The sequence below is a fragment of the Aquarana catesbeiana genome, linkage group LG03 (assembly GCF_042186555.1).
Source record: "Aquarana catesbeiana isolate 2022-GZ linkage group LG03, ASM4218655v1, whole genome shotgun sequence".
Classification (NCBI taxonomy): Eukaryota; Metazoa; Chordata; class Amphibia; order Anura; family Ranidae; genus Aquarana; species Aquarana catesbeiana.
This window is the reverse complement of record NC_133326.1, coordinates 228,656,268-228,671,908: the sequence shown is the minus strand read 5'-3', so window position 1 is coordinate 228,671,908 and position 15,641 is coordinate 228,656,268. Positions and strand designations below refer to the sequence as shown.

The 15,641-nt window shown below is 44.4% G+C and overlaps 1 protein-coding gene across 5 annotated transcripts in view; it reads left to right on the top strand.

The window, feature by feature from the left end:
- The window catches only part of ST7 (suppression of tumorigenicity 7), a 257,764-nt gene that overhangs the window by 41,687 nt on the left and 200,436 nt on the right, over positions 1 to 15,641 (top strand). The window contains exon 1 of one of the 5 annotated variants that reach the window (XM_073619835.1): positions 13,709 to 14,091. The exons of the other annotated variants lie outside the window; for them this stretch is intronic. Coding sequence (XP_073475936.1) covers positions 14,070 to 14,091 — 22 coding nt within the window. The 5' untranslated portion in view covers positions 13,709 to 14,069. Of the gene's footprint in view, positions 1 to 13,708; positions 14,092 to 15,641 lie in introns of those variants that run through there. 5 annotated transcript variants of the gene reach the window in all.

Genomic DNA, 15,641 nt, shown 5'->3' with positions numbered 1-15,641 from the left:
GAAAAAAAAATGTTTTAAACATGCCCCGTCCTGCCGAGCTCGCATGCAGAAGCGAACGCATACGTGAGTAGCGCCCGCATATGAAAACTGTGTTCAAACCACACATGTGAGGTATCGCCTCAATCGGTAGAGCGAGAGCAATAATTCCAGCCCTAGACCTCCTCTGTAACTCAAAACCTGCAACCTGTAGAATTTTTTTAGATGTCACCTATGGAGATTTTTAAGGGTAAAAGTTTGTCGCCATTCCACGAGCGGGCGCAATTTTGATGCGTGACATGTTGTGTGTCCGTTTACTCGGCGTAACAACATCTTTCAACATCAGCGTGAGGAGGAAAAATAGCTGTTTACATCCCATGATCAGCTGTCATTGGCTGATCAGCGTGGTAAGGGGTCGGGATCGACCCATTACTACGATCTGTGATCAGGCGAGTCTCATAGACTCGCCTGATCACAGAGCGCGCCGCGCAGGCCGCTCAAGCACGGGAGGACGTCCAGAGATGCCCTCCCGGCAAATTAAGTCCGCGCTGTGGCCGTCTTTTGGCTATAGTGCGGACGGCAAGTGGTTAAAGTCCCAAATATACCCTTTTCTCTTTCCTTTTTAAAATGAAGTTAAAATGCATGCATCTACAGTCATGGAAGATATGTCTTAGAAACTGTCAGCTACAAAAAAACAACTTGTCGCTGCCTTTCTTCCCAGTCCTTCAGCGCATCCTTTCTGCGTGTATAGCCCTGTTGATTTCTATTGAAAGCCTGTCCATACCCTCTTAAGCTTGTTGATAGACCATCTGTTAAAGCCAGTGAAGTTTTGGACTATAATGCTTTAGGGGATGGAATACTTAGTGCCAGGCAAGCTGCATAAGGAAGATTTCTGCAGGTTTGTGACTATGGAAAATATGACTCGCTACAGAAATAGTGGGGAGAGGGACCCAACGGAGGAAGTAGTTTTTAAAGTGCCTTAACAGGCAGTTCCAGCCCAAAGGTAATCATTTGCTGTTGAAAAACATATTGGTTTAGCCACCAAAAGATTTTTGACCTGCCTACCTCTGGCTTGTTTACAGCACAACCTCAACATGTCAGGTTTTGTGCGTTGAGCCACATTGCATTAAACAAGCCCATTCAAAATAGAAGCATTATAACTGTACTTTAGTGCATGTTGCATTTTTTCTCTTTTGCAGTGCAGTTTACTATAAAGCTCAGCACAGGTATGTTGGGATACCATTCAAAATAACTGGTACTGCAACACACCAACATGCATACAGTGCTTGTGGGAACATATCTAAGCAGAATGTAATGCTGGCTATACTCGTATGTCTTAAATTTCCTTCTTTCAATTTTGTTTCTTACATTTTTGATTGTAAGGTATTTTAACTGTTATAGAACGCCTAAAATGTTTGATAAGATTTATCAAAGTGCAAGCTCTAGTAGTGTCTCTGTCCAAAGTTTGGTTTAATTTATTTGTCATTTTAAAGCTGCTGGCCTGAGATGGCAAAAGATAGTATTGCATGTGGTTTCCGTTCTTTAGTTTAGTGATGGGTTGTTGTAGAGTACTGGAGCTACACAGTATTTAGCCTCGGTGAAAGACTGCTAAATGGTTATTAGAATAGAGTTCACTATTAAACGCTTATGGCACTTTCTGTAAATGACATCTGCATAAACTGTTCCTTGTGACATCTGAGTGTGCTCTTTATACAATTTGACAGCTGTCAAATTGTGCCACTGTTCCCTTTAGGCTATCATTTGCCTAAAAGTGGGCAAAGCTGTTGAAACATGCATTTTTAAAAAAAAAATTTTTTCGTTTGGGTAAATTCTACATAAAATTTTTAGGTTACATTCTGTCAATTTCTGTGAAAGTCTGTACCATTTTTTTGCCGACTGCTCATTTATCAATGTCTGTCATAAGCAAGGGGTGATTTTAGTACAGCATGAAAAGAACGATTTACTTCAAACATATAGACGTGCAAGGGTACTTTCTACACAAATTTTATGTGTGAAGTGATTACAGGTTTGGTATATTATCTAAAAATATTGTGATGTACTCAGGAGCTTGGCAACTCTTCGCTGCAATTGGACTGCAGTCATACATGTGCATGCTAAAGGTCACAAAACTCCTTGGTGATGTAAATTATTATATTCCACAGCAGCAATGTGAGCCCGTATGCCTAATATAGTATCTTTTTTAATCAACAAAAAGTTTTTATTGATGAGAACATAAGGCACTATAAGGTATAATTGCATAGGTATACAATCAATGCACAACAGTGCAGTGTTTTCCAGTGTCATATTAGAGTGTCTACTTTGGCCCCTCAGAGCATAATGTAGTTGAAAATATTGATAATGGTGGCCTCTTAAGTACGGGGAATTCCCTTAGCAATTGAGAGTATGGTTTCAGTGTGGACCCATCTAGGATTTGATATAGGAATTTAATCCCCGCCCTCTCCAAAATTGGGTGTTTGGAGACTCTAGCTAGATCTGTGTAGTGGCAATTGTGCCAGACTGGGGTTTGACGCAAATAGCCTGTTAATCCAAGTGTACTTTTGATCCCTTTCCATAATTTAATTATTAGCTGAGTTGTGGGACAATTAAAGGGGACATTAGGAAATCCCATTTCCATATGAGCTAGGGCGGTGTAAGCTACGTCCAGGCCAACAAGAAGACTCCTGGAGGGGTCCCTGAGTGTCCCAAGGTCCCACCCCGTAAAGTATTGTAGCTGGGCTGCAAAGTAATACATTTGAGGGTGTGGGACAGCCATTCCACCTTGATCTTTTGGGAGTTGTAGAGTGGCAAGTTTAATATGTGCCACTCCACCTCTCCAGATAAGGGCCCTGAATTGTGAGTCAACCCATCAGAACCAGTATTGTGGTATTCAGATTGGGGCTTTATGTAAAATGTACAATGGTTGTAGTGCCCAGATCATCTTGATAAGATTTACCCGTACGGATACTGATAGTGGTAGCCTACTCCAGCTGGCTTGTTTTTGTTGAGGTAGCAACTTGTATATGTGAAAGATCATCCAGTAAAGGGGTTAATAGAGGGTCCAGTGGTAGAAGAGCCGATTTATGCCAGTTAATGGCGAAGCCTGAAAGCTGCCCGAATTGGTCGATTAGGGACAGTACAGCTCTCAGAGTCCCCAGTATCTCCCAAGTACAGCAGTGTATTGTCTACGTACAATGAGATTTTTTTTCTTCATTTTGACCACGCCAGAAGCCCACAATGTTAGGAGAGGCCCGCACCATAGCCGCAAGGGGCTCCAATGCAAGGGCAAACAGCAGGGGTGACAATGGGCACCCCTGCCATATGCCACGGAACACAGGAAATTTCTCAGATAGGGTGTCATTAATCCTCACTTTTGCTGTGGGGGCAGCGTACAGCAACCACACCCAAGAAATAAATTTATCTTCCAAGCCAAATTGATGCAGCACCTCCCACAAATATTTCCACTCCATGCTGTCAAAAGCTTTGGCAGCGTTGAGGGAAAAGATGTCTCTAATGTTGGGGTTGTCAACCGGGATCTGAGTGTTAAGGAATAGTCTGCGGATATTCAGCGCCGTAGATCGAGTGGGGATGAAGCCAGACTGGTCAGTGTCTACCAAGTCTGCCACAACCCCCGAGAGTCTAGTGGCCAGTACCAGGGCTAGTAATTTCACATCTGCATTAAGTGAGATAGGCCTGTAGGAGTCAGGTTGTAGCGGGTCTTTACCAGGCTTTGGGATGACTACTATGATAGCCTCATTCATAGAGGCGGGCACACTGCCTTCTTTGAGGGCATCATTCAGGGTTGTTAATAGGGTGGGTAAAAGAATGTCACCATATTTCCCATGTTTCCGTGGAAAGACCGTCGTCTCCCGGTGATTTGTTGTTCGCCATTTGTGCCACCGCTAGAGTAAATTCTTCTAAAGTTAGTGGTTTATTAAGGGTAGCAAGGCCCTGTTGTGATAGAACACTGGTCCAAAAATTGGTCCAGCTCCGCTTTTGTGGGGTGTATCTTAGACGTATATAGATCCCTAAAGAATTCTGAAAACACCTCAGGGACACGAGTCTGATCAGTAACCGTGTCTCCTGCTGTGTTCTGGATGGCGTCAATATGTGTGGAAACCTGTTGGTACAGGGCCTGTGCTTCCTGCCATTTACGTTCCGAGTCAGGATTCGGGGCAGAGATATACCTTTCCTCAGCCTTGGCAGCCTCACGCATTACTAAGTTCTCCCATTCTTTAGTTTTAGTTTTGATGGAGATAATCTGTGTATTAATTAAACCCCTTAAATGAGCCTTCAGAGCATCCCAAATCACTGCAGACCCTGCTGAGCACCGGTTGAAACCTAAAAACTCATTCAGGGCTTTGGGGGAGGGGTCAGACTCTGGGAAAATTGTGAACCAGAAAGGATTTACCTTCCACAGCCTGTACCTGGGCCTAGGGGCAGTAGTCACCTTAGCACAAAGGAGAGAGTGGTCTGATATGTTACGTGGCGCATACACCACCGAAGCGGTAAGTGAAAGCGCCAGGCTGTTTCCCAGACATAGATCAATGCGGGATAGGCACTTGTACGATACTGAATAACAAGAATAGCATTGCACCGTGGGATTAAGGTCCCTCCACACATCTCGCAGGCCAAGTTCTAGCAAAATCTAGGAAAAGGGGTAGGGCCACCAGGCGTGGGACTACCGCTAGTTCCAGATTTAAATTTGTCCATTTGTCTATCCATTACATTATTATAGTCACCCAGTACCCAAATAGGGATAGCCTACCCCACGGATGGGCCCTTGTACGTTCCATGGAACTAAAGTACATTCAGTAGACATCTACTAATAAATTGGTTTGAAGCTTGCAGGAGCATATACAAGTATATGGGTATGCCAAGAGAATCTTCAAATCTCCATATAGTGTGACCATAAAATGTGTTCCCAGTTCAGGATCAGGGAAGCATGTGGTGGTGAGCGCCTGAGCCATGTTTCCCATTGGGTTTACTAGCGGACAGAAGGAAAAAAAACATCATGCCCCCTGCAACCGGCAGGGGTCAGGTTAGAGTGTAATACAACAACATGAAGCACCCAAAAAAAAAAAAAATTTGAAGAGGGGGAAGAAAAAAGATTTTGCATCCTGGTGACAGTAAAGGAGCTCAGTAACGATGAGCATGTCCATGCAGGACTGTAGTGGGGGCCCAACGTCTCTGTTCAACTCTGATTCAAAGGGAATTGCGAGTCCAAGTCATTGGTAAAATATAGTGCAAACAAAGTTTTATATCTACCTCTCCACCTGACAGGATGAAATAGGGAATGGGAGAGTTTTCTTGGTTCTGCTCCCAGGGGGGGAGCACATTAAGCTGGATCAAAGAATAAAAGGTAGGATACATTCATTACATAAGTGCTGGTGCCTTCTTGAGGGTATGCTCCACATGATCCAGCCAATGAGATGCATTTGCAGGATTATCAAAGAATTGTGTTTCACCATTTGCTGCGATTCTAAACTTGGCAGGATATAGCATAGCATATGCGAAATCATATTTTCGGAGGCGCTTTTTTACTTCGGGAAACTTAGCCCTGCAGCGTTGTAGTTCCGCAGAGAAATCTGGGTAGAATGATATGCGGGCGTTATCAATCTTCATAAGATTTCCTTTGGTTCTGGCCTGAAACAGTATGGCGTCTTGGTCCTTGTAGTTCAGCATTTTGAATAGAAACGGCCTGGGTGGCTCTCCAGGTTTAGGCGGTCTAGGTGTGACTTTATGGGCCCTTTCCACCGCAGACATAGGGGAAAAGGTGTCTTTGCCAAATGTGTTGATCAGCCAGTTCTCTATAAATGCCACAGGGTTCTTTCCCTCTGCCCTCTCAGGTATGCCCACTGCACGGACATTATTTAGTCTCTGCCTGTTCTCCATGTACTCTAAACGGGCTGAATGGCCTGTGATGATCGATTGCATATGGCGCACTTCTCTCTGCAGTGGTACAACATCATCCTCCACATTGCTTACTCTGTTTTCCTAGACTGTGGTATGGTCTCACTTCTGCATGTCCTGTCTAACTAAATTCAGCTCCAATTTCACCCCTTTAATTTCAGTAGTTAGGGTAGTAATAGACATGTTGCATGAGGTAACTGCTGCAAAGATATCCCTAAGGGTTGTGTAACGAGCCCCTTGCTCGCTCGGTTCCACTCTCCCGACACTCCTCTGCAGCTATTGAATCAGATTGCAGCGTCTGATGGTTCGGTCATCCAATGCTCCGGGATTAGAACTTCAGCTATGTGCCGTTCTAACCCAGTTGTGTAGCTCAGAACAAACACCAGGCAGGCTGTATGTAAGTTCAACCAGAAATCTATCTTTATTGACAAAATACAGGCTTTTATACACTCAAAGTGTAGGTGCAGACCTCCTGCTCATATTACTCTAACAATACAGCATTAACCTAATTAACATGAGCTAATTAACTAATCCCTTTAGACAGACTAGATGACTCAGACATGACCGTTAGGCCAGACTGGCCGTCTTGTAGTTCAGAGAATCCAATCAACATTATCACAATCAACATAGACTCTTCTTTACACAATAGCAGAGTTAATTAACACAAATAACAATGGGGATCTAATGACTCTTAGATCCCATAGTAGACTTATTTACAATACACATTTTAGCAGACAATAGACAGACAGGTGTTGGAATTTACATCAGCATCTGCTAACAGTATCTGTCCCAGCATTATGAAACAGCCACTATTCCAATATGGCAAATCCAGGGTTCCCAGACATACAGCTCACAAAGAGCACCGTTCCCCCAAATGCAAGGGCCCCCGATCGATCGGCAAGAGGCTAGCATACAGTCCCCTCCAAAAGTCTCTTTCCCGGCTAGGTCTGTCACATTTCTCCCCTTTCAGCAGGAGACTAACACAGGAGGAGACCCCAGACGGGTTGACTCCGAAGTTAGTCAGTAGTTCCAGTCCTCTAATGCCAGTACCCCAAACAAATTGTTCCAAACAAAGTATTACTCACCCAGCCAACCTCTGCCTCTCTCAGAGAATATATCTGCCGCTGGGGAGAGGCCTGGACTGGCCCTTCTCCCTGGAGTCCTTTCTGCCGCTGGAGAGAAGACAGGGTGTCTGGGCTCACACCGTCATGCTGTTGGGGATCTGGGCCGACTGCCCAGCATCCCTGGGGTATACAGGTGGAGACTGAAGTCCCATCCACCTTCACAGGACATCCATCCTCTGTTAGTTGAGGGCAGAGTCCAGCAGTACTAGGCCCTGTTGCCAGCCCTTCTGCTGGAAACCCCACACCATCTGCTCCGGCTAACTGTTGGAGAGGGATGACGAACACCTCCTCTCCCTTCTCCCCCTGTATCCTGATCTGCTGCTGGGACGTGACCACCTCCTTCTCACCCTGAGCTTCCGGAACTGCCGCAGGTGTAGGGCAGAGATCTTGGACCCTCTGTCCGGTTGCCAGCGCTTCAGCTGGGGAAGTTCCTTGTGACTTCACAGATACTTCTGTTGGTGCTGGGCAGAACATAGTGAAGTTTGGCCCTAATAACAGCTCTTCTTCTGCTGGAGGCTCACCAGGTTGTTCTTCCTCAGCAGAAAAGTCTATCAAATCCCCTGTCTCTGCAACTGGTGTCTGGGATAAAGGTTCACCATCTCCTCTCCGTGGAACACAGAAGATGCTATCAGTGCTGGGCAGAGGTTAGCAGAGCTCTGCCCTGTTGTCAGCACTTCAGGTTTGGGGACGGCAATCTTCAGATTTTCCACTGCCGATTCTCTGGCATTCTGCTGGACAGGCACATTCCTCCATTCAAGATCATCCAATGCAGAAACAGGTTCATCAAGGTCAGTCAGCACTTGCTGCATCCGCCATAAGACCTCCGCCTCCATAGCTGCAGGTGCAGGTTGGCAAAGCACACCGTTACTCTGCCACATTGTCAACTCTTCAGCCAGGATTTCAGAGTTGTCAACTGGTATTTCCTGATAGTCCCAGGCAAAGGGAGCACCACCCTGCTGCTGAGCAGAGTCTAACAGCTGTTTGTAGGCGATCTCCAACTCCCATTCCTGAACGGCCAGAAACTCCAAATCTTCCAGTGCACTTCTGAGACATTCAGTCTTCGCTCTCTGTGCTCCATTATTTCCTCCAAACGCCCCTCCCGAACACTTCCAAAGTCGGGGTCCTTGGACAGCCTCCAGTATAACAATCCCAGGCATCGTAGTCAAAGCCTTCCGTGGGGCTGTCATCCGCCGTCCATGGGCACACTTGGGCTACATACCACCAGAGGGCTCTGTAGCTCTCGTCCAACCGCATTTCTGCCCGGATCAGCCTGCTTAACTAGGCTGTCCACTCCTGGTTCGGCTGCTCCCCCAAAAACAGCATTCGCACTTCATACTGCCACCAGTACCTCACATGGACGGAGGGGAGAACTTTTCCCTGGTGTCGCTGCTCACGGGCTAGCGCTTCCTTCCAGAGCTCACAGCGGACAGAATCAAACCATCCTAGCAGGACCTGCTCTGATACTGGTCCTCTGTGCTGTATCTCCTCTCGCACCCTCCTTCTGAATTCCTCATCCATGGTGGCTGGTATTTCTCCTCTCCTGCTATCCTGCTACCTTGGATCCAGGTGATGGTTTGGATGTGTTCACGGCAAGGAAGCACGATTCCACCATTCCCTCCACGGCTCTCAAGTAAGTCTTTCAGCATGGCTCTCCTGCAGGCTGGTTTGGAGTGTCCCAGTAACCGGAGAGCAAATCCCACGGCTGCCAACCAATGTAACGAGCCCCTTGCTCGCTCGGTTCCACTCTCCCGACACTCCTCTGCATCTATTGAATCAGATTGCAGTGTCTGATGGTTCGGTCATCCAATGCTCCGGGATTAGAACTTCAGCTATGTGCCGTTCTAACCCAGTTGTGTAGCTCAGAACAAACACCAGGCAGGCTGTATGTAAGTTCAACTAGAAATCTATCTTTATTGACAAGATACAGGCTTTTATACACTCAAAGTGTAGGTGCAGACCTCCTGCTCATATTACTCTAACAATACAGCTGTAACCTAATTAACCTAATTAACATGAGCTAATTAACTAATCCCTTTAGACAGACTAGATGACTCAGACATGACCGTTAGGCCAGACTGGCCGTCTTGTAGTTCAGAGAATCCAATCAACATTATCACAATCAACATGGACTCTTCTTTACACAATAGCAGAGTTAATTAACACAAATAACAATGGGGATCTAATGACTCTTAGATCCCATAGTAGACTTATTTACAATACACATTTTAGCAGACACTAGACAGACAGGTGTTGGAATTTACATCAGCATCTCCTAACAGTATCTGTCCCAGCATTATGAATCAGCCACTATTCCAATATGGCAAATCCAGGGTCCCCAGACATACAGCTCACAAAGAGCACCATTCCCCCAAATGCAAGGGCCCCCGATCGATCGGCAAGAGGCTAGCATACAGTCCCCTCCAAAAGTCTCTCTCCCGGCTAGGTCTGTCACAGGTTGATTCAGGGGAAGGGGACTCCTGGTCTGTCATAGCTCTGGCATTGTTATCAGGGCCTAGTGTACTCACTGTGTCCCATGTGGTAGTGTTTGCAATGTCCTCCGGCCAGGCGTGTTCCTGTGCTTCAGGAAGATTATCCTGCTCTGCAGGGTCCAGGAGAGAGGAGGGCGGTTTGGAAGGGGTGCCTTTCCCCATAGCACCGCCAAACATCCTCATGGCTGCTTCTTTAGCAGAGCGCTGAGAGCGGGCGCCATCTTGTCCTCCATGCTCTGCTGCAGGCAGAGACTCTTTGCCTCCTTTGCGGGACATGTCTGTTGCCGAATCCTGGTGAAAATAGCACCGCTGGATCGTGGACAGTGTGGGGGTCCCTCCGGTGTGTGTTAGGAGCAGATTAGGTGCGACAGGGCGTCTGGATCAGGATAAATGTGCGGAGTTTCGGTGGAGCTCTCACACCACGCTGCTTTCTCCATCAGCCGCAAGCCACGCCCCTATAATATAGTATCTTAATTGTATAGTACAGGACAAAGGCTTGATATTCATAGACCCTGGGTTATAGGCTGCTACCTTTAGGTTATTGGACACTAGCAAAGCTTTTGAGGACATGGCTCCCTGGGTGTCCCCCTATAACCCTACCCCACTCTGTGAATTCTCAGTTTTTTCTGCTAGTGACTTAACCACTTGACCACTGGGCTCTCACACTTTAAATGACAAGTACTCAGTCATGCAGCACTGTACCCATATGAAATTGTTGTCCTTTTTTTCACACAAATAGAGCTTTCTTTTGGTGGTATTTAATCGCCGCTGGGTTTTTTATTTTTTGCGCTATAAATGAAGAAAGACCAAAAAGTCTGTAAAAAAAAAAAAAAAAAAAAAAAAATTTTCTTTTGTTTCTGTTATAAAATTTTGAAAATTAGTAATTTTTCATAATAAATTTTGGCCAAATTATATACTGCTACATATCTTTGGTAAAAATAATCCAAATTGGTGTATATTATTTTGGTCTGTGTGAGTTAGAGTCTACAAGTTAGAGTCTACAAGCAATGGTGCCAATCTCTGAAAATTGATCTGAAGTACTGACGGCCTAGCTAATTTCTTGAGACCCTAATAAGCCAGGACAGTACAAATACCCCCCAAATGACCCCTTTTTGGAAAGTAGACATTCAAAAGTATTTAGAAAGAGGCATGGTGAGTTTTTTCAATTTTGTATTTTTTTCCCCACAATTCTTTGCAAAATCAAGATTTGTTTTTCTTTTTTCACAAAAGTGTCATATTTTTAGGTTATTTCTCACACACAGCATATGCATACCACAAATTACACCCCAAAATACATTCTGCTACTCCTCCTGAGTATGGTGATACCACATGTGTGAGACTTTTACACACAGTGGCCACATACAGAGGCCCAACATGCAGGGAGCACCTTCAGGTGTTCTAGGAGCATAAATTATACATCTAATTTCTTGACTACCTCTTGCACTTTTGAAGGCCCTGGAGCACCAGGACAATAAAAACGCCCAAAAAATGACCCCATTATGGAAAGAAAACACCCCAACGTATAAACTATGAGGCATATCAAGTCTTTTGAACATGTCATTTTTCTACAAGTTTTTGGAAAATGTGGAAAGAAAATGAAAACGCATTTTTTTTTTTTTTTTTTTACACTAAGTTGTCCATTTATACAATATTTCTAACACATAGCATGTACATGGCAAAAATTACACCCCAAAACATTGTCTGCTACTCCTGAGTATGGCAATACCACATGTGTGAGACTTTTACACAGCCTGGCCACATTCAGAGGCCCAACATGCAGGGAGCACCATCAGGCATTCTAGAGGCATAAATTTCAAATCTAATTTGACTACCTATTACAGTTTGAGGCACTGTAGTGGCATGGATGAGCCGTGGATGTGGATGGCTGAGTATGGAAAGAAGAAAGAAATGGCTGCACATCCAGAACTTCCGATTGCCTTTTATTTTGTTTCACAAAGATAACACCAAAGACACCAAACCGTGGTCATGTAGACGCGTTTCACACATACATCTTGTGGTTAGTCATTACCATATCATAATGATTAAGCGCAAGATGTATGTGTGAAACGCGTCTGCATGACCACAGTTTGTCGTCTTTGGCGTTATCTTTTTGAAACAAAATAAAAGGCAATCGGAAGTTCTAGATGTGCAGCCATTTCTTTCTTTCTTTCCAAAGTTTCCCACGGAGGTGGGCCCGGGGCTAGCACTCTGCAAGATATTCCAATCAGCCTTATCTTTATACACCTGGAGCAGCGGTTCTTTTTCTTGTATGGCTGGGTGGGTATGGATGGGATGGCTGGGTATGGCTGAGTGTGGATGGCTGGTTCGGGTATAGCTGGGTGGGTATGGCTGAGTGTGGGTGGGATGGCTGGGAATGGCTGAGCATGGATGGGGTGGAGGAGTATTGCGGAGTATGGATGGGATGGATGAGTATTGCTGAGGATGGATAGGATGGATGAGTATTGCTAAGGATGGATGGGATGGATGAGTATTGCTGGGATGGCTGGATGAGGGTTGCTGGGATGGGCACAGATCAGCGCTATGGGCAGTACACATCCAGCCCACAGCGCCGCTGCACCTGATCTCTCCCCTCTTTGTACCAATCGGTACGGGGATGGGAAAGATGAACCGGACATGACTCCGGTTTCTTTACAAGTGATCGCTCCGTCATTTGATGGAGCGATCACGTGGTAAACAGTCTCTGTCAGTGGCTGAAAAACGTCATGTGATGCAGCAGCCCCCCCCCCAGAGCCCCACCTTTTACTTACCTGAACCCGGTCTTTCCAGCTACTGGGACGAGCACACCAGCTCCAGCCGGTGTCTCCGGTCCTGATTGGATAGATTGATAGCAGCGCAGCCATTGGCTCCCACAGCTGTCAAATCCAATGATGCGTGCAGCGGGGCTAAGTCCTGCTGTCTGTGTCAATGGACGCAGCAGCAGGACACAAGAGGGTTGCCAAACCTGATGAAATTTCTCCTGAGTGTCTGATAATATGGCAGTCAATTTCTCATTGACCATAATGTCATTCATACGGTTTTTGACTGCTTTGAAACTAATGCCGCATACACACGACCGGACTTTCCGGCAGAAAAGGTCCGACGGAATCATTTAATCGGATATTCCGATCGTGTGTGGGCTTCAGCTGACTTTTTTTTTTTTTTTTAAATTCTGATGGACGCTATTCGGCGGACCAAAAACGATGCAAGGGCAGCTATTGGCTACTGGCTATTGAACTTCTTTTTCTAGTCCTGTCGTACGTAATCGTGTTCTAAACGAACGGACTTTGGTGTGATTGTGTGTAGGCAAATCCGTTTCAGCTGAACTCCGTCGGAAAGAACGTCAGTTTATTCTGACGGAAAGTCCGGTCGTGTGTACACGGCATAAGAGTTGGAGTTTTCCAGGCTCTCTCTATAGTCAATTTAGTTGCAGTAAAGTGGTGCAAAGCAAATTGTTGTTCAGGGCAAAATAGTTTATCGATGCAATCCTGTCTTTTATAATTTACCAAAATTGTGTATTTTAGTGTTTGTGTGCACTAAAATGCATTGCAATTTTTTTTTCCTGAAGATATGCATTTGATAAACAGTTTGTAAATGCTGTGTACAACTGCCACCATTGTATTCTAAAAGGGTCTCTGCTTTCAGAAAATATTTAATTGTTTAAGTTTTCAAAGTAATTTTCTAGCAAAAAAAATCCGATTTTAATGTGTTTGCAAAAAAAAAAAAAAATTAAAAACTTGCCATGGATGCAAAGTGGTTAATTTCATCTTTTTTTTTTTTTTTTGGTGTAATGAAGCATTGTTTTGCCGAGCTGCAAAAGGGTACCAACAAAATTGTCCAAATTTGTGTCAGAAATCTTTTGAGGTCTGTGTATTGTATTTTTACACTTCTTGTAGGTGAACTACGGTGTAAATATTCTGAAACCTAGCAAACAAAGTAACATTTGCTGTTTTTATAATTTAAATGAAACTAGTAGTGTTCCATAAAGAAGGTACACAGGGTGTATTCCTACTAAATGGCATCACTCCTGATCTGGTACTTTGATGCACAAGTGCAAGGCTAGTGCTGGTTCATTGCTGTCGGTTAAGAAAGGGGATGTCTTTTTTTTTTTTTTTTCTTTGTGGCTTTGGTGACAAAGGAATTCCTATTTGAATTACTCTGCTTTATCCAACCCCCCCCCCCCCCCCCCCCCCAGCCTTTGGTTAACAGCAGTCGGTCATTGCAGTGTCCTGACGTCATTCAGTGTGTGCATAAGCTGTGCTATTGTCTTATGAGAGTAGGGCTGTGGACTGCAGTATCTGGTTTCTGCTACCTATTTCTGCCTGGCTGCATCATACAAGAGACACACACATTGGCCTATGCGTGCCCATTGGATTGAAAAGAGAAGCTGATGATTTTGTGTCTCCGTCAAGAGGCTTGTTTCTGTGTGAGTGAGAGCGCTCTGCAGAGAAAGGTATCTGGCAGCTGGATAGCTGGGACTGCATTGTCTGCCTTCATGATCCCTGCTGTATGAAAGCGAATATTTCCTCCCTCATTTCATTCTAATTTATTAAACCCTCATCTGAGGCCAGCCATGTTTGGTACAGAATCATCATGTAAGTACATGGATTTCTATATGCTTGTTTTTTAGCCAGTGTTTTCCTGTGTGTGTGCAGATCTGTGGGCAGTTCTCTATTCATTGAATAGGATGTTCAATTTGTGATTTATTGCTTTTCTTTAGTCTGTTTGCAAGCTTCTAGGCAGTCAGGCGGATTTCATCCTGTGCTTGATGCAGAGCTTGGGAGAGAGCAGCACTAGTTCTCCCACCATCTATTGACACAGAGAGACATGTCAGTGATTCCTCACAGGCACTAATGGATACATCTTTAGATATGCTTTTCCTAGCTTTCTGCTCCCAGATTCCCCGCTTGTCCTTTGGGAGGCATGCAGGATGAAGATGTTGATGGGTTTTAAATAAAATAACAAGGTCAGTCTTGACACCTGTCCAGAGACCAGTGCCTTGAAAACCATTGCTAATACTAAGCATTGTGATTGTTGGTCATTATTTAACTGCCTAAAAGAGGAAGCTGTGTATAAGGATACGTTTTTGTTATCTGTAGCCGTTATCGAATGCAAAAAGTGCAGCAGCTGTGGATTAGGTTTATGTAAAGCTGTATACAACATAGGCCAAAGTGCTTCCTTTTCTACACATGACCGCTGAAAGCATATGTATTTAGAAACTTGTAGTGTGTGAGTGTTTTTTGAGTGAGACACGTGTTTCATGCTCATATTTAGCAAGAAGTGATACATCCTCTAAGCAGTAAATAGGGATCTTCTGTGTATGCTGGGGAGCTAGCTGTATGGAACTTGAATCCATAATTATCCTGGAGATAAAGTGCCATTAAGAAGGTTCCCAGTCTGGCAGACTGCTGCAGGGACACATGCAGGTGTGCTCAGCCTATTGTGTGCTCTCCACTTTACACTCCTCATTAAGTCGGTGACCTTGCCACATGCTTGTCAGAGGTTTCACTGAAATTCATTTATTTCAATTTAAACTGGCATGAAATAAACAGAATTATAGTCACAACAGTATTCTGCAAAAAAAGATGTGCAAGTATATTTGTATGTACAATTTATTTTCTATTTCCCTTTCTCTGTATGATGCTAGTTCCTGTGATTGCATAGTCATGTAGCATGTGGGAACAAGCATGTTTAATCTTCAGACACACTTGACACTTGTGTGTGTGTTTTTTTTCATAACGTGCAACATTTTTGGAGATTCAAGTTTATCAAAATCCCTTTATGCCTGGTGCACACGATGAGAATATCAGACGAATGATCGTCTCTCTTTTTTTTTTTTTTTTTGCATGCTAGTCTCATATGCATGACGAAGAGTTTACTAAAGTTACGAAAATTTGTGTACGATAGAATAAATATTTGGAAGTGATGTAATGTGTTGTATTATGTTTATATCAGGGTGGATTTGGTTTAAGTATTTAAATCACTAGTAAAACGGCTTGATTTTAAATCAACTCTATTTTAAATCATCATTTTTAAAGAGCAACTGTCCTCTCTGTTCCACAACGGCTCCTCCTCTGACCCGCTGTTGACTCACCGTCAGTCCCATTCACTTTAATGGGACGGCTGGTGATGCGGTAGTGACACA